General features: G+C 48.0%; 1 protein-coding gene across 1 annotated transcript; it reads right to left on the bottom strand.

Annotated features, from left to right (window-relative positions):
* Nucleotides 1–99: 99 nt before the first annotated feature.
* CIZ1 (CDKN1A interacting zinc finger protein 1) lies at nt 100–16,657 on the bottom strand. Its single transcript, XM_039321558.1, has 15 exons — nt 16,456–16,657; nt 13,831–13,943; nt 11,093–11,259; nt 9,720–9,837; nt 9,232–9,286; nt 8,177–8,268; nt 7,076–7,155; nt 6,193–6,360; nt 5,398–5,528; nt 4,984–5,089; nt 4,250–4,363; nt 3,938–4,102; nt 3,357–3,426; nt 1,575–1,696; nt 100–736 (listed from the first exon to the last, which is right to left on the bottom strand). The coding sequence occupies exons 1-15, from the start codon at nt 16,545–16,547 to the stop codon at nt 251–253; spliced, it is 2,079 nt and encodes a 692-aa protein (XP_039177492.1). The 5' UTR covers nt 16,548–16,657; the 3' UTR covers nt 100–250.
* Between the last annotated feature and the right edge of the window lie 1,772 nt (nt 16,658–18,429).

The following is an 18,429-nucleotide window of genomic DNA, read 5'->3' on the forward strand; positions in this document are numbered from 1 at the left end:
TCTCAGACTGCCTTTCTTTCTTTCAAAGTGCTTTTTTTTTTTTTTGGAGGAAAATGACGGTTAAGTCCTGCATTAAAGACCGAAAAGCTATTCGGGGTGTGTTTTTTTTTTCTCCTTTTTTATTATTATTCTTTTATTAAACAACCAACTAAGAAAAAACTAGAATCTTTCTCTTTTGCTAAAAGTGGAAGGCAAAGGGAGGGAGGGAATTCTCGGGAAAAACTACGGAGGAGAAATGTAGCCACCGCTCTCATCTCGCCCTGCGCCGGTTTGAACGCCGGAGGCCGGAGGCTGTCTCCCCTTCGGCCGGCGTGGAAGGGGCCCCATCCTGGCTGGCCGGACCTTGGCTCCGCTCGGCCTCGCCCGGCTCCGTTGATGCTGAATCTGCAGCCAGTTTTCCCTGAATTTCCAGATTGGGCTGTTCTCCTGCGGGGTGCAGTCTGGCCCTCTCGCCTGACACCCCGTCGTCTTGGTCCGTGGAGCTGTCGCTGCCCGGGGAGGACGGCTCGCGTTTCTCGTCAATGACGAGAACTCCGCAAATATCATCCGTTTCATAGTCTCCTGAGCACGTCTGGATGACCTCGGGGGGCTCGGGAGAGGAGGGGATTCTCTGGCGTCTGGCCACGGCCTCTTGTGGATGGTGAGTTTGAGCTGGAGAGGAAGGTGGGTGGTCCGGCAGCTGCGAGGGGGGGTCTGTACGTCCGGACGTAGCCTGGAGCCGAGAGGCCCTGTACCTCTGCGGGCGGAAAAAAGGACTGAATTTCTTTTTTTTTTAAAAAAAAAAAAACTGGATTGGGAACCCAATCTGGGCCGCCGCAGCTTTACACAGCACGCTAGTCCTCATGGGGACAACACATCTAAGGGTTAGGAAGTCCCGTGGCTGAATAATGAAGACGCTACCATGAGCCTCTTCAGGCACTGAGAAATGGCTTTTTTGAGGGTTGGTTTTAAGGGAAAGTGAAGCAAAAACCCCAATTAAGTTAAGTCCTTGACTTAACCACCGGCCGTTTGATGTAACAACAGACGCCCCCCCTCCAAAAAAAAAAGGGACTTCCGATCCAAATTCAAAGTTCTGACTTCAGGACCCACAGAACTACATTTTGTCCATGTGTTGATTTTCATTCATTGAATTTCCATGCTTATTTATTTATTCCATTTAAGTGTTCGTCCTGGGGTCCGTTCGCAGGTGACCACAATGGACGATTTATTTATTGATCTTTCCTTCTGCAAACCAGCATGGACCTCCAGAAAAGACAACCACAACCGAGGTTGGAAAATCGGTCACTGGGTGGTCTCCTTACGATGGTCAGGGCTGGGGACTGAAATTGCGGGCTCGGCAGCGGACATATGTCAAAGACTTTAAACGGTAGCCCCCAATTGTGCCCAAATGCTGGAACGGGGTCCCGATTTCCAGGCCAAGAGAGAGAAGAAGGTCAGCTGGACCAGAAGGGGGGATGGAGAGCTGCTAGAATCCACCCCACCCCACCCCAGGAGGGGGTGGGCGAGCGGATTAAGGGATGAGCAGAGCGGGTGACGGAAAAATGCCCAAGGGCAGAAAGGAAAGAAAAACTGACCTGCAGGTTCTCAAAGTGCATCCGGGATTTGCAGTGGGTGAGCCGCGTGGCCGAGTCGCTGGAGTAGAATTTGTGGCACAGCCGACAGAGGAATCCCGCCACGGGCACCAGGAAATCCAGGCCTGCCAGGGGAGGGAAGGGCGGGGAAAGGGCATGGATCAAGAAAGCGTAAAGCTTGCCGGTGGACCACAAGGCCAGCACTGCAGCTTACGAGAGAGGGATCAAGAACCTTATTACAGCTAGTCCTCAACAAGGGCACCATAACGGTTGCTGGAACTCGGTACGTCTCGTTTAATGAAGAGAAGGACGAGGGGGGACAGGATAGCAGTGTTCCAATCTCTCAGGGGCTGCCCCAAAGAAGAGGGAGTCAAGCTATTCTTCAAAGCGCCTGAAGGCAGGACAAGAAGCAACGGAGGGAAACTAATCACGGAGAGAAGCAACCTGGAACTAAGGAGAAACTTCCTGACAGTGAGAACAATTCACCAGTGGAACAACCTGCCTCCAGAAGCGGTGAATGCTCCAACACTGGAAGTTTTTAAGAAGAGAATGGACAGCCATTTGTCCGAAATGGTGTAGGGTTTCCTGCCTGAGCAGGGGGTTGGACTAAATGACCTCCAAGCTCCCTTACAACTACTACTACTACTACTACTACTATTTCTTCTTCTTCTTCTTCTTCTTCTTCTTCTTCTTCTTCTTCTTCTTCTTCTTCTTCTTCTTCTTCTTCTTCTTCTTCTTCTTCTTCTTCTTCTTCTTCTTCTTCTTCTTCTTCTTCTTCTTCTTCTTCTTCTTCTTCTTCTTCTTCTTCTTCTTCTTCTTCTCCTCCTCCTCCTCCTCTTCTTCCTTCTTCTTCGTATTATTATTATTATTATTATTATTATTATTAATTATTGCATAGTCAGCCAGATGTTCAGACTGCATTTGGCATTTTTGTCTACCTATCGAGTCCTTACCAAGGACCTGGGATAGGCAGATGTGGATGTTTGATGATATTATTATTATCATTATATCATCATCATCATCATCATTATTATTACATGTAGTGACCGAACTTACAACAGCACTGAAAAAAAAGTGACGTCCTGACCATTTTTCACAATGACCGTTGGAGCATCCCCCTCCCCCACGGTCACCTGATTTACATTTGGATGCTTGACAACTTGACCCACCTTGAGGACCCTTGTGGTGTCCCAGGGTGACGCCGATCCCCCTTTTGTGACTTTCTCAGGAGAACAGTCGAAGGGGGAAGCCGGATCCACTTCACAACGGGGAAGACTTTTAATGGAACAACGGCGGACTTAACAAACGGGGCGAGGGAAGTCGTAAAGCAGGGCAAAAAAAAATCCACCAAACCAATTGCTCGCTCGGCCGCCCGTCGCTCTGTGGCTGAGTGAGGAAGTTGTTTGGCGGATTTTTTTTTGCCCCGTCTTACGACTTCCCTCGCCCCGTTTGCTCGCTGAATCGCCGCTGCCGTGAAATTGTGAACTTTGGTCGCTAAATGAACTGGGCTTCATTGGTGGGTCGTAAGTAGAGGATTATCTGTATGCCCAAAGGAAGAAGGAAGGCAGGCAGGAATTGAGGGACGGTCTGGTGGTCCCACGTCTGGGGGAGAGGGGGTTTGGGGGGGGGGCAAATGGGGGCTTTTCAAATCAGGAGCCATTTGTTTACCTGCTGAGCCTCTGCAGAGGGAAATGAAGAAGCAAGAGAAAAAGGAAAGAAAACACACACACACAAAAAAAAAAAAACCACACAGACACACCGGGTGTGCCAACTCGCTTCTCTCACCGTAAACCGTGTCCGGGCAATACTCCGCGTTTCCTCCCGAGTCTTCTACCGACGTTTCTCTCTGCCCAACCTTAGGAGAATGAGTAAGGCAGGTGAGGATGCAAACTCCCTCTTTTGCCCTCGAAGTTCACAAAATAAAGAATTTTGTTTTGGCCTTTTTGCAAAAAAAGAGCGTTCAGAGGAATGTGTTCCTATAGCTCTGGGCTTAGCGGCGCCTCCTTCTTCCGAAGATCTACGCTGCAGGGAAGGCTCACCAAGACACGGGTGGGTGGGTGTGGGTGTGATTGTGTGAGGAAATTCCTAGCTAAAAGTCTTTAAGAAATATCGGCAAACATGCTAGGTATTCCCCAGGGATAGCTTATTATTATGATGGCCTATCTCAGGGGTCCTCAAACTTGGGACCTTTAAGACTGGTGGACTTCAACTCCCAGAATTCCTCAGCCAGCCCTGAGGGCTGGCTGAGGAATTCTGGGAGTTGAAGTCCACCAGTCTTAACGTTGCCAAGTTTGGCCTCTCTCAACAAAGCCGATGAATAAATTTCCTCCTTGCAAATTAAGAAGAGTTGCTGAAAAAGTCCCTACCTGTGGACCGACGGCCTCCGCCGGATCCAACTGGCCCCCCTCCCCAGCTTCCTCCTCTTCCTCTTCCTCTTCGTCATCCTGCTCTTCAAAGCAGCCCACGGCGTCCACCGTGATCAGCTCCTCGGAGTCCTCTGGACCACCCGGCTCTTTCTCGGCCAGACTCACCTGGGCCAGGGGCAGGCAGGAAAAAAGCGGAGTCAGACGAAGGGACGGACGGACAGATGGACAGGGCAAGGAAGAGTTCAACCAGAGCCAGGAAAAAAAACCCGAGCCCCCTCCCCTTTTTTTTTCTTTCTTTCTTCCTCCTCTGACCTCTTTAGCCTTCTGCTTGTGCTCCAGGGATTTCATGTGCTCCACAAACTTGCGGGGGGTTTTGAAGTAACGGCTGCAGACGGTGCAGAAGGGACGCAAGAAACGCTTGGCCAGCTGGAAGGAGAAGGAAAGAAGGGAGGGAGAGAGGGAGGGAAGAAGGAAGGAAGGAAGGAAGGAAGGAAGGAAGGAAGGAAGGAAGGAAGGAAGGAAGGAAGGAAGGAAGGAAGGACAGATGAGAGAAGGGAGGGAGGGAGGGAAGGAAGGAAGGACAGATGAGGGAGGGAGGAAGGAAGGAAGAACACATGAGGGATGGAGGAAGGAAGGAAGGATTGGGAATACAGTAGAAGAGAGGGAGGGAGGGAGGAAGGAAGGAAGAACAGATGGGAGGGTGGGAGGGAAGGAAAGATCGGGAATACAGTAGAACAGAGGGAGGGAGGGAGAGAGAGAAAGGAAGGAAGGGAGGGAGGATTGAGAATATAAGGAAAGAGGAAGAAGGGAAGGGAGCGAGGGAGGAAGGGAATAGAAGGGAAGGAAGGAGGAAGGAAGGAAGGATTGGAAATAGAAGGAAGGAAAGAAAGAGAAAGAAAGAGAAAGAAAGAAAAGGAAGAAAGAAAGAGGAAGAAAGAAAGAAAGAAAGAAAGAGAGAGAGAGAGAGAGAGAGAAAGGGATATTTAGGCCAGCTGAACAATTTCCCGCCGTTTCCCAAGACCCAGCTGAGCCCAGCTGCCACCTACCTTGTGCTCCTGAGTCCTCCGATGCTTGATGAGGTCTCCTTTGAAATTCACCTGGCAGGTATTACACCAGCGCTGCTGCTGCTGCTGCTGCTGCTGCTGGCTCTCCCTGCAAGCAGAGAACCCCGAAGGATTTCTCAACCTCCTCTCAGACACCCCCCCCCACCCAAACAACACCCCCCCTACACACCTCCCAGGTCTCTCCCATCATCCGCTACTCCTTGGTCCCAAAGCGGGAGCAAAGAACTCCCGCCAGAAGGAAAACTCTTTGGCAACTGGGAGGATTTTGGTTGTTGCTTCAGAGCAGGGGAGAGCGCCTTAACTGCTGTGTAAGCGCGTGTATTGGGGGTGTGTGTGTGTATGGGTTGTGTGTGCATTGAGGTTCCCAACTTGCAAGGCTTCGGCCTGCATGCCTACCCGTCCGTCTCTGCGGGCACCGTCACCTCCTTTCCCATCGGCAGCAGAGACACAAGGCAAACGTTGCTTCTTTGCTGGATTTCCTGAAGCTGCTGCTGGTGTTGTGCCCCCGACAGGTGAGCCTGGAAATTCTGGAGCCACACAAATAATAATAACAATAATAATAACAACAACAACAATAACATAGAAGAATGGAATGGAATGGAATGGAATAGAATAGAATAGAATAGAATAGAATAGAATAGAATAGAATAGAATAGAATAGAATAGAATAGAATAGAATAGAATAGAATAGAATAGAAAATATGTAATGGAATAGAATAGAATAGAATGGGAAGGAAGGAAGGAAGGAAGGAAGGAAGGAAGGAAGGAAGGAAGGAAGGAAGGAAGGAAGGAAGGAAGGAAATTATCCTAGATGTGAAGGAAAGAAGAAAAGAAAGAAAGAGAAAGAAAGAAAGAAAGAAAGAAAGAAAGAAAGAAAGAAAGAAAGAAAGAAAGAAATGGAAATTATCCTAGGTGTTAATTAGGGAAGGAGGGAAGGAAGGAAGGAAGGAAGGAAGGAAGGAAGGAAGGAAGGAAGGAAGGAAGGAAGGAAGGAAAGAAGGAAGGAAGGAAGGGCCATTGTACATGTACATACACGTTTTTCTTTCTTTGAGGGATAAACACGCTTCCTTTTCAAACCCCCTCCTCCTTCTCAAGGGCCAGCATTTTTATTTCTTCAACCCCTCCCCAAGATCCTTCTGCCACAAACCCCCCCCCGCAAGGGTCCCGGGGGTCCGGGCGCCCCCTCTGCACCTGTTGGTTGCAGCAGTTGGCTCGGCAGATGTAGCAGTAGAACTTCAGGGGGGGTCCTGGAGGGGGGGGCAGAGGGGGACCCGGCTTGAGGGCTGGCGTGGTGCTGATCGCCCGGCTCTCGCTGCTCTGCTGGATGGTGACCTTCAAGGCGCCCGCGTTGCTCACCACCTGGCATGGGGGGGGGAAAGGGGGGCACGGCTCAAGTCTCTGGGGCTGGCAGGCCCTTTCGCCAAACGGAAAGGAACAGCACGTCAGTCCAGCCACATCTGGGCAGCTGTTTTGCACCCCTCGGGCATCAGAGACGGAGCAGGAGACCTCAAGGCTGGCCTTCCTTCCTTCCATCCTCCCTCCCTTCTCATAATATTTTCCATATCTTCCTTCTTTATCTCTATCTCTATCTTTTTCCTTTTCCTTTCTTCCTTTCTTCCCTTCTCAGAATATTTTCCATATCTTCCTTCATCTCTATCTTTTTCCTTCCTTCCTTCCTTCCCTCCCTTCCTTCCATCCTCCCTCCCTTCTCATATTTTCCATATCTTCCTTCTTTATATCTACCTCTATCTTTTTCCTTCCTTCCTTCCATCCTCCCTCCCTTCTCATAATATTTTCCATATCTTCCTTCTTTATATCTACCTCTATCTTTTTCCTTTTCCTTCCTTCCTTTCTTCCTTCCTTTCTTCCCTCCCTTCTCAGAATATTTTCCATATCTTCCTTCATCTCTTTTTCCTTCCTTCCTTCCTTTCCTCCCTCCCTTTCTTCTCAGAATATTTTCCATATCTTCTTTCCTTCTCTCATCTCTATCTCTCTTTTTTCTTTCCCTCCTTTCCTCTCTTCCTCCCTCCCTCCCTCCCTTCCCTCCCCCTCCCCCCCACCCTTTTGGGCTCACCTCTGAAGTCTTCTCCCCCTCTTCCAAGCCCTCCTCCGACGCCTCCTCAGCGTTCACGTCCCCTTCCCCAACATCGGCGTCTAGGAAACAGAGACGAGGGGGGAAGTCTGGGGTTTGGATTCGAACTTGGGTCCTCGGAGCATGGAAGAAGGGTAAGCCGGACTCTCTCCTTGGCTGCCTATTATTGAACCTTCCCTGTGCCAAATGGGGGCCAGACTGCATGGCCTTCGGGAGCCCTTCTCATGAGTGCTGTCGAAAGCTGGGAAGGTCCCTGGAGGTCATCAAGTCCAGCCACTGCTCTGCACAGGAAAGCTTTCCCCCAAAGGTTTGGCCTTTTGCCTCCAGCCAAGATATTTGTTCCTTTTTCTAGGGGGACACAAAAACACTCATAAGAGTATCTGACTTTATTCCTTTTTAGCACGTCAATGCTCGCGGTTTTTTTACCTTCACCCCGGCTGTAGATCTTCTAGTCCTCATGGCCACAACTGAGCCCAACATTTTCTGTCGCTAAGGGAGACATTGCTCAAGTGAGTTTTGCTCCATTTTACTCTGGCCACCGTTGTTAAGGGAATCCCTGCACTGGGTTAAGTTAGTAAAACGGTCGCTAAGCGAACCTCGCTCCCCCATTGGCTTTGCTTGCCAGAAGGTCGCAAAAGGCGATCACGTGACACACACCCCCCCCAGCCCCCAGGGATGCTGCAATGGTCATAACGATGAGTCAGCTGCCCCAAGCGTCTGAATTCCGAACCCGTGACCCTGGGGACACCCAACGGTCGTAAGTGTGGAAAACGGACATAAGTCCCCTTTTTCCAGCGCTGTGGTCGCTTCGAACGGTCACTACACCGTAGTTAAGTCGAGGACTCCCTGTATGGATAGTCCTCAACTTACGACGACAATTGAAACCAGAATTTCCGTGGCTAAGCGATGCAATCATGAGGGGAGTCGCCACTTGCCTGATTTGATAGGTCATTAAACAAGTTAGGCGGTTCCAGCTTCCCCCCTCCCCCCCCCATTGGCTTTGCTTGCTGGAAGCCAGCTAGGAAGGTTGCCCTAGGGCGGGTCAGGTGACCCCAAAAGGCGGCAATCGTCGTCCATCCATACCTGTTGCCACGAAGGGGGTGTTTCCTCCTGTCTGAGCATCTCCAGTTTGGGGAAATCCAATTGCCTCTTCGGCGCTGGAGATCCCCGCTTCCCTAGCAGGGTGAGCAAAATAATAGGAATAAGAATAAAGGATGGGATAGAATAGGATGGGACGGGACAAGGATAGGATAAGGACAGGATAGGACAGGTTAGGATAAGGATAGAAAATAGAATAGTACTAAGAGTAGAATAGAGTAGAGTAGAATATAAGAAAATAGAATAGAATAGAATAGAATAGAATAGAACAGAACAGAACAGAACAGAACAGAAATAGAAATAGAATAGAATAAGAAATAGCCTAAGAAATAGAACAGAGTAGAATGTAAGAAAATAGAATAGAATAGACTAAGAAATAGACTAAGAATTAGAACAGAACACAACACAACAGAGTAGAATGTAAGAAAATAGAATAGAGTAGAATATAAGAAAATAGAATAGACTAAGAAATAGACTAAGAAATAGAACAGAACAGAGTAGAATGTAAGAAAATAGAATATAGAGTAGAATATAAGAAAATAGAATAGAATAGACTACGAAATAGAACAGAACAGAACACAACAGAGTAGAATATAAGAAAATAGAATAGACTAAGAAATAGACTAAGAAACAGAACAGAACAGAGTAGAATGTAAGAAAATAGAATAGAGTAGAAGAAAATAGAATAGACTAAGAAATAGACTAAGAAATAGACTAAGAAATAGAACAGAACAGAGTAGAATGTAAATAAATAGAATACAATAAGAAATAGACTATAGAACAGAACAGAGTAGAATGTAAGAAAATAGACTATAGAAGAAAACAGAATAGAATAAGATAGAATAAGAAATAGAACAGAACAGAATAGAATAAGAAATAGAATAGAATTCTTTTATTGGCCAACTGTGATTGGACACACAAGCAATTTGTCTCCGGTGCAGAAGCTCTCAGTGTCCACACAAGCAACAGGGGATAAAGGGAGGGGCAGGCAGAACTAGAAGGAGGAAGGTTCAGACGATCATTGCAGGAATAATTATTACCTCCGGGGCAGCTTGGCGGGGGGTTCGCCCTCCAGAGAAGAGTCCAGGGGGGTCTCTGTAAAGGAGAAAAAGAGATTTGCAGGGAGTCCTCAACTGACAAGCCCCAAAGCTTCCACTGCCAAGTCAGACAGTTGCTAGGTGGGTTTTGTCCCACTTTACGACCTTGCTTGGCCACAGTTGTTAAGGGAAACATTCCGGTCGTTAAGTTAGGGACAGGATTGTTAAGCAAACCTGGCTCCCCCTTTGCTTGACAGAGCCACCAAAGGGGAATCACGTGACACTGCAACTGTCGTAAGTACATGCCAGTTGCCGAGCCTCTGAATTTTTGATCGCGTCACCGTGGGGATCTGCAAACGCCTCTTCCCCGCTCCGTCTGGGGCCCAAAGATGTCCTTCCTCGTCCGGTATCTCATTGGCCAGCCCAACTAGTCTCTGAAGACCCCGACTCTTTTTGAGCCCTCCCCCCCGCAAGACAGGCCTGGCCCCCACCTGAAGGGGGAGAGCAGGGCTGCTTTCCCATTGCGGCAGCCCCTTCCTCGCCTCGCCCTTGGACGGAGGACGAGGCGCCGTCTGCCTCTCGCTTCCTCTCCGAGACCCTGGAGAAATCCTGCAGGATAAAAGGGGGGGGGTTAAAAAAGAAGAAAAAAAGACAAGGGAGCTTTTAGTAATCGCTTTTGCGGGTCACTTCTGGGTGGGTGGGGGGGCGCAGAAAAGCAGAGGAAGGATAATAATAATAAGCCAGGGAAGGGGCTAAACTCTTCCAGCTGGGCGAGCGGGAGGCGAAGGGGATGGGGGCGAACTCCGCAAAGGCACAAAATGGACCCCCAAACTTTCCGCTGAGGAGGAGGAAGCAGGAACAGGAAAGCAGAAAAGAAATTTTAATCATCCTTGCAGAGACCTCCTCAACCACCACCCCCTGCCTTTTTCAGCGAGAAGGAGTGGAAATCTGTTCCGTTTCATTCTGGTTTTCAGTGCAATTTTTCCCTGACCTTAGTCCAGCAGATACAATACCATCAGAATAGAGCGGGAAGGGACCCTGAAGGTCTTCTAGTCCAGCCCGCTGCTCAAGCAGGAGACCCTACACCATATCAATCAATCACAATAAGTGGGAAGGGACCCTGGAAGTCTTCTAGTCCAACCCCCTGTTCAAGCAGGAGACTCTAGGCCTAGACTATTTCAATCAATCGCAATAGAACAGGAAGGGACCCTGGAGGTCATCTAGTCCAACCCCCTGCTCAAGCAGGAGACCCTAGACCATTTCAATCAATCAATCAGTCAATCCATCAATCAGAATCAAGCTGGAAGGGACCCTGGAGGTCTTCTAGATCAGCCCCCTGCTCAAGCAGGAGACCCTAGACCATTTCAATCAATCAATCAATCAATCAATCACAATAAGCGGGAAGAGATCCTGCAGGTCTTCTAGTCCAACCCCCTGTTCAAGCCGGAGACTCTAGGCCTAGACCATTTCAATCAATCGCAATAGAGCAGGAAGGGACCCTGGAGGTCATCTAGTCCAACCCCCTGCTCAAGCAGGAGACCCTAGACCATTTCAATCAATCAATCAATCAATCAATCAATCAATCACAATAGACTGGGAAGGGACCCTGGAGGTCTTCTAGTCCAACCCCCTAGACCCTAGACCATTTCAATCAACCCACCCATCCATCGATTTGATCGCAAGAGGCTAAAACGGTTGGTTTCCCACCGGAAACGTGGTCTAAAACCAAGGGCTCCCTTTCGACCCTGCCTACCTCGCAGGGGCGTCGTTCCCACCGGGGCGGGTCTCCAGGCGAACCTCTGGGAGAATCGGGGAGGCATTCAAACAAGGCAAGGAAGCGATCCGGACGGAAGAGCAAACTCACCTTGCGAAAGGGCCGGGTCTGGCGGTGAAACGGGAGAGCCGCCGGGAAACCCAGGTGGGGAGGCTTGAGGGAGACGGGCGGGGGGCCCAGCAGAGAATGCCGAGTTGCTTGAGGGAAGAACTGCTGTAGCACAGGAGCGGTGGCCACATTGAAGCCTCTCAGGTTACCTGCAAGACCCCCCCCCCAAAAAAAAAACCAGCCAGGAAAGAAAGAATTAAAAAAAAAAGTAGCACATCAGACATTGCGCAAGATTTGGGGTCCTTCCAAACCTGGCTGGCTGGCTGCTTCCCACCTTTCCTGCCACGACAAGGAATTTCCAGCCGCTGTTGAACAACTGCCTTTTGCTAACAAACTCAAGTGGGCACTGAATCTGGGATTCAGAGAAGGGTTGTTATGGGGGAGGGAGGGGGGAAACGGTGGCCACGGCTAGCATTTCGGGGTGTGTTTCGAACCCAGGACCCCGGGGAGTGAAGTTAACCGAGGCCTCGGTGTGTTTGGACCAATCGCCTTGGGCAGGAATTACCCAAACCCAGACAAGACAATGCAAAAAAAAAAGAAGATTTTTTAGGGTGGCATCAGAAACAGAACTGAGAGTGGGTTTGATGCAGTGGATCAAGTGCCAGCCTAGAAACCAGGAGACGGTGAATTGTAGTTCTGCCTTAGGCGTGAAAGCCAGCTGGGTGACTTTGTTTACTGCGTGGAGAATAGGAGGAAGGAAGGAGTATTAAGAGTATTCTCTGCCTTGAGTTACTTATAAAATTAATAATGAGGGGATCATGAAAAGAAGGACTAGGTGTGACGTGATAGCGGTGTTCCAGTATCTCAGGGGCTGCCCCAAAGAAGAGGGAGTCAAACTATTCTCCGAAGCGCCTGAAGGCCGGAGAAGAAGCAACGGATGGAAACTAACCAAGGAAAGAAGCAACCTTGGAATTAAAAAGAAATTTCCTGACAGCGAGAACAATTAACCAGTGGAACAGCTTGCCACTAGACGTTGCGGGTGGCTCCATCACTGGAGGTTTTTAAGAAGAGACTGGAAAGCCATTTGTCTGAAATGGTCAAGGATTTCCTGCCTGAGCAGGGGGGGGGGCTGGACTAGATGACCTCCACAGCCCCGTCCAGATCTCTTATTAAAAAAAAAATCTAATAAATAATAATAGTAATAATGGGTAAGGCCAGGAGGCTGGCAAGGAAACTGGAGTGTGGTGGGCACAACTGGAGATCGCATCCGGAACAAGGAGCAACGAATTCTGATTGTGATCAATCGATAAAATAAAATAAACCCATTTTCTCTCGTTTTATTGCAGCTCCATCCAAACACTTTTAAGAGGACCATTTGCAACCCACAGAGACAAGCCACAGCTGATACCCGGGTAGCAGGTAATACATCTGCTTCAGCCAGAGAAGGCATTTGAGAGTTACTCAGTGGAGCAACTCCTGAATTATTCACTCACAGGCTCTCTTCTCAATTGTCTCAGCGTCAGATACTTCGAAATGGAAACCACCAGTGTGTCCAGAGGAGGCTCAGGGTTCGGATCGCGGTGGGGGAAACCTTACCTAACCCCCAAGAACTGAAAAAGGATCTCAAAGACCGTTCTGTTTTGCTCCTTGCAAACCTCGCACGTTACACACGGGAGAAACCCAAAACGAGAGCCAGATAATCACACAGGTCCTCTGGATCGTTAGCCAAGGAAAATTTGAGCGAGAAATCAGGATTTTAGAAATTACAAGATGGGCTTCACTTTACGGCAAAACCGAACAAACCCACCATAGTTTAGAATAGAACAGAACAGAACATAATAGAAAATAGAAGATAGAAGATAGAAGATTAGAATAGAATAGAATAGAATAGAATAGAATAGAATAGAATAGAATAGAATAGAATAGAATAGAATAGAATAGAATAGAATAGAATATAGAAGATATAGAATAGAATAGAATAGAATAGAATAGAATAGAATAGAAGATAGAAGATAAAAGATAGAATAAAATAGAAGATAGAAGATAGAGTAGAATAGAATAGAATAGAACAGAATGAGTAGAGTAGAGCAGAAGATAGAGAAGAATAGAATAGAATGCAGAATAGAATAGAATAGAACAGAGTAGAATAGAATAGAACAGAATGAGTATAGAGTAGAGTAGAAGAGAGAGTAGAGTAGAATAGAATAGAATACAGAATAGAAAATAGAAGTTACAAGATAGAGTAGAATAGAATAGAATAGAATAGAAAATAGAAGATAGAGTAGAATAGAACAGAAGATAGAAAATAGAGTAGAGTAGAATAGAAAATAGAAAAAATAGGAACACTGCTATCCTGTCACCCCTAGTCCTTCTTTTCATCAGACAAGGCATATCCAGTTCCTCCAACTGTTCTTCGTGTGTTTTAGCCTCCAGTCCCCTAATCATCTTTGTTGCTCTTCTCTGCACTCTTTCCGGAGTCTCAACAATCTTTTTTACATCATGGCGACCAAAACCGGATGCAGGATTCCAAGTGTGGCCTTACCGAGGCCTTGTAAAGTGGTATTAAAACTTTACGTGATCTCGATTCTATCCCTCTATCAATGCAGCCCAGGACTGTGTTGGCTCTGCAGACTTAAAACTGGATATTGAAGATACCCCCCCCCCAAAAAATTGAAATCAAGCTTCTTGGGTTCCCTGCGTAAAACCTGGGTCGAGGTGCTGTCTGGATAGGGGCTGAAGGAAGGGGGAGTGGGGATGGGGAAGCGTGGAAGAGATTGTACCTTGCATTTGCTGCAGGAGAAGCGCCCGCTGGAGCATGGGGTTGGCGTTGAGCAGAGATGCCGGGCTGGGCGCCTGCAGAGTTAACATCTGGGGCTGGGATGGTGTCACCGTTCTGGGGAAAACAGAAAGGAGCTGAACACAGGCACAACTCACAACAGTTCATTTAGCGACCGTTCAAAGTTGCAACGGCGCTGAAAAAAGCGACCTATATGACCGTGGCAGCCTTTCCCACGGTCACGTGATCAAAATTCAGATGCTTGGGAGGAAAAATTGGGGAAAACTAACCAGGACATTGATTGCCTAAAAAGATTGAAATGTTAAAACAACTAGGATATGTATAAACAAACATGATTGATCAACGTAAGAAAGTTATTTTTATTTAATCAATAGAATAAGAATCGTATTAATTTAAACACGAGACAGCAAACACCAAGGGGAAAAGAGAAGAAATATTTAATGGAATAGTTTGAGAGCTCTACTAGAGATATTTGTATGTTATTGAATTATTGACCAACTCAGCCACCCCCTTGCTTTTCAAATATTTAAACGTAAAATTAGAAAATCAATAAAATTTTCTCAAAAAAATAAAATAAAATTCAGAGGCTTGGCCACTGACTCATATTTACGACGGTTGCAGTGTCCACGGTCACATTATCTCCTTCTGACAAGCAAAATCAATGGGGGGGGAGCCAGATTCACTAAACAGCCACGTCACTAACTTCGCAACCGCAACGATTCACTTAACAACGGTCGTAAAGTGGGGCAAAACTCACCAAAGCAACGTTTCGCCTTAACAGCAGCAAATTTGGGCTCCATTGTGGTGGTAGGCCGAGCACCCCGTGTTTAAAATCTCTTAACTGTCCCCCTCCCCGCTCACCTTTCCTCCTTTATCCAACTTGCGTCGATGATTTTATTCTGTTTGGGTTGTGATTTTATTGGGTATTATTTATATTGGATGGTTTTAAATGTTTTTGTTTTGTTTTGTTTTTCTGCTGCAAGCCGCCCAGAGTCGCTTGGGAAGGAGATGGATGGCGGATAAATGTCATAATCAACAAACAAAACAGCATCCAGATGTGGCTGGCGAGCTTCCCAGCTTCCTTGCAAAGCAGATGGGCCTTGATTGGTGTTTTTTTTTTAATTTGGGGGCCACCACTGAAAAGACGCGGTTAAGTTGAACCCCTCTCAGATTAAAAGCCTAATTGCAATCCTCCTCTCAAACACCCCCATCCCAAATCCTCAGCATCTGTTTTATCCTTTTTTTCCCAAACCTAACCAGATCTGGGAAGGCTGAGTTCCTAAGCCTGCTTCTTAAAAAAGGATTTGGGGAGCAGGCACGCCAGAGTAGGGAAAATGTGTTGTTGTTGTTTTTCTGAGCAACACGTGCAGCATCACAATAGGAGGACTCTGTGGGAGCCTCCGATGGGATGGCTCCTCTTAACGCCCGAGTTGTGGGCGGTTTGCACGGCGGTCGCTAAACAAGGACTCCCGCTAAAACAGCCTCTCCTGCAAGGCGAGAACATATAAAGTTCTGCGCTTCCTGGACACAAAGACCCGCCCGTTCTCATGTGGGTCTGCGCAAGATAGTGGAAAAGAAAGCCAAAACACCCATCCTCCTCAGCCAGCTTCCTACGCGATCTTGGGAGTGGGGAGGGAGTGATGGGAAATGTAATCCCCCTGGGAAAGTCTACCGGATTCCTTTTAACGGTGGGGTGCCAGAGGTGGCAGCCCAGGGTTATTATCATAGAGCTTGGCTGATGGGGCACACCCCCCCTTAGGGAAGGGGCAGGCTGGGGAGTATGGGAACGGCAGTTGAGGCATCTTAAGGAAGTTGGGAGAGGCGTGACTGGTCTAAGGAAGGCAACTGACGCTTCTGGGCTGGACAGCGCATCTCTCTCTCTCTTTCTCTCTCTCTCTCTTTCTTTTCCTCTCTCTCTTTCGTTCTCTCGCTCACTCGCTTTCTCTCTTTCACTTTTTCTTTCGCTCTTTCTCTTTTTCGCGCTCTCTCATTTTTTTCTCTTTCTCTCACTCGCTCGCTCTTTCTCTCTTTCGCTCTTTCTTTCTCTTTTTCTTTTTCTCTTCCTCTTTCGCTCTCTCGCTTTCTCTTTCTTTCTCTCTCGCTCTCTTTCTCTTTCGCTCTTTCTTTCTCTCTTTCTTTCTTTCACTCTTTCTTTCTCTTTCTCTTCCTCTCTCTCTTTTTCGCCCTCTCTCTTTCTCTTCCTCTCTCTTTTTCGCTCTCTCTCTCTCTCTCTCTCTCTTTCGCTCTTTCTCTGTCTCTAATCTCTATGTTTACCCATCTACAGTAATCTCTCTCTCATGGTAGAGGTCCTTCGGCTTGAGCAGGGGGCTGGACTAGAAGACCTCCAAGGTCCCTTCCAGCTCTATCCCTATTCCTGGTCTCCCTGACAAGAGGCTCGCCGGCAGAGCATCCCCCCCCTCCCCAAAGTCCCGCCCGCACCCCCAGACCTGGCCGCGGGCGCGCGCAACAACCGGGGCCCCCTTTGGCACCGTTACGCACGGCCGGGGGAGGCGGGCGGGCGCGGCGCCGGCAGCCTCGGGGTGGGCTGGGGCAGGGGCGCAGGCGGGGCGGGGACCCCCCCCCCTCCGGCCTGGCCAGCAGGGCTTACCGGCTGGGCGCCGGCTGGGCGGGCGCCGGGGGCGGCGGCTGCTGCTGCTGGAGGAGATGCTGCAGGCGGAGCAGATGCTGCTGCCCGAACATGGCTGGGGCGGGAGGCGCCGAGCGGCGGTGGACCGGGAAGCCAGCCTGGGCTGGCGGCGGCGGCGGAGGAGGAGGAAGACGCTTCTTCCTGGCTCGCCCGGCTCGGGAGCGCGCTTGGGGGGCGGGCGCCAAGGTTGGAGCGCGTGCCCGGCTCCGCCGCCGCCGCCGCGTCTCGGGCTGGGCGGGGGCGGGAGAGGCGGCCCTCCGAGGGCTTCCGAAGCGCCCTTTGCAGCCGCCCCCGGCCCAGCTCTGGGGGGGGGGGGTGCAAGGAGGAGGAGGTCGGGGTAGCCGGGGGCGGAGGGATTGGCGGGTCCGACCCTCTGGGAAATGTTAAAAATAGTTGGGGGGTTCTTAAGTCCTGCTCCGCTGTCTGTCTGTCTATCAAATCTCTCTATCTTTATCTCTATGTCTGTCTGTCTGTCTATCTAGCTATCTATCAAATCTATCTTTATCTCCATGTCTCTGTCTGTCTGTCTGTCTATCTATCTATCTTTATCATGTCTATATCTATCAAATCTCTCTGTCTTTATCTCCATGGTCTGTCTGTCTGACTTTCTGTCTGTCTATCTATCTATCTCCATATCTATCTATCTATCTATCTATCTATCTATCTATCTATCTATCTATCTATCTATCTATCTATCTATCTAATCTATCTAATCTATCTTTATCTCCATGTCTATCTATCTATCTTTATCATGTCTATCTATCTATCAAATCTCTCTGTATCTCCATGTCTGTCTGCCTGTCTGTCTGTCTATCTATCTAATCTCTCTGTATCTATCTATCCATCTATCTAATCTCTCTATCTTTATCTCCATGTCTATATCTAATCTGTATTGATCTAATCTCTAATATCTCTCTCTCTCTCTCTCTCTATATATATATATATATATATATAGAGAGAGAGAGAGAGAGAGAGAGAGAGAGAGTCGCATTTTCACCATCATTATTGAATATATATATATATATATATATATATATATATATATAATCTCTATGTATATATATATATAAAATCTCTATGTCTATCTCTATGTAATCTCTCTCTATATCGATCTAATCTCTCTATAATCTACCAATCTCTATCTAGTCTCTATATTTATATCTAATCTCTATGTCTATCTATCTATATCTATCTAATCTCTCTCTATGTCTATAATCTCTCTCCCTATGTCTATCTAATCTCTATCTAATCTATCTCTCGCATTCTATCTACTCTCGCATTCTATCTATCTATCTATCTATCTATCTATCTATCTATCTATCTATCTATCTATCTATCTAATCTCTCTATATCTACATACCTGCCATCTATCTACTTATCTAATCTATGTATCTATCATCTAACTACCGACCTGCCTGCCTACCTAATCATCTGTCTCCCTATCTGCCTAATCTATCATATATCTATCTCATCATCCATCCATCTGTCTGTCTGTCTATCTGACACCATTTCATAGCCGTTGTGACTACATTTGTTCAGTATTAAATAAAGTCTAATCTTTCTTTCTCTTCAATAAATTGGTTCCTTTTGGGGGGGGGCTCTGTTCCGAAAGAGCTGCCTGTTCTTTACACCTTGGGAGCGAAGATTTGGTCCCTGCCAAGAGGATGCTTACAGGAACAAGCCTGCATCCAGGTGCCTTTTAAAGATCTACCTAGGCAGAAGGTAGAGCTGCGGGGGGGGGGGGGACCCACGCAAACCAGCTCCTCCCCTCCCCCTCCCTCCACCTGGACTCGCCAGAGCCCGAGCGAAAGCAGAAGAGGTTTGCCGCAAAAAGTTAAAACAAATTAAAAATCCCCCCAGTTGTTGCCATGTCAACGGATCTCGCCTCCTTGCTTGGAGAAGCTGCTGCAAAACAGGAAACTCCGATTAGGGCAA

This window comes from Crotalus tigris, unplaced genomic scaffold (genome assembly GCF_016545835.1).
Source record: "Crotalus tigris isolate CLP2741 ecotype Arizona unplaced genomic scaffold, ASM1654583v1 scf7180000023746.1698619, whole genome shotgun sequence".
In the NCBI taxonomy this organism is placed as follows: Eukaryota; Metazoa; Chordata; class Lepidosauria; order Squamata; family Viperidae; genus Crotalus; species Crotalus tigris.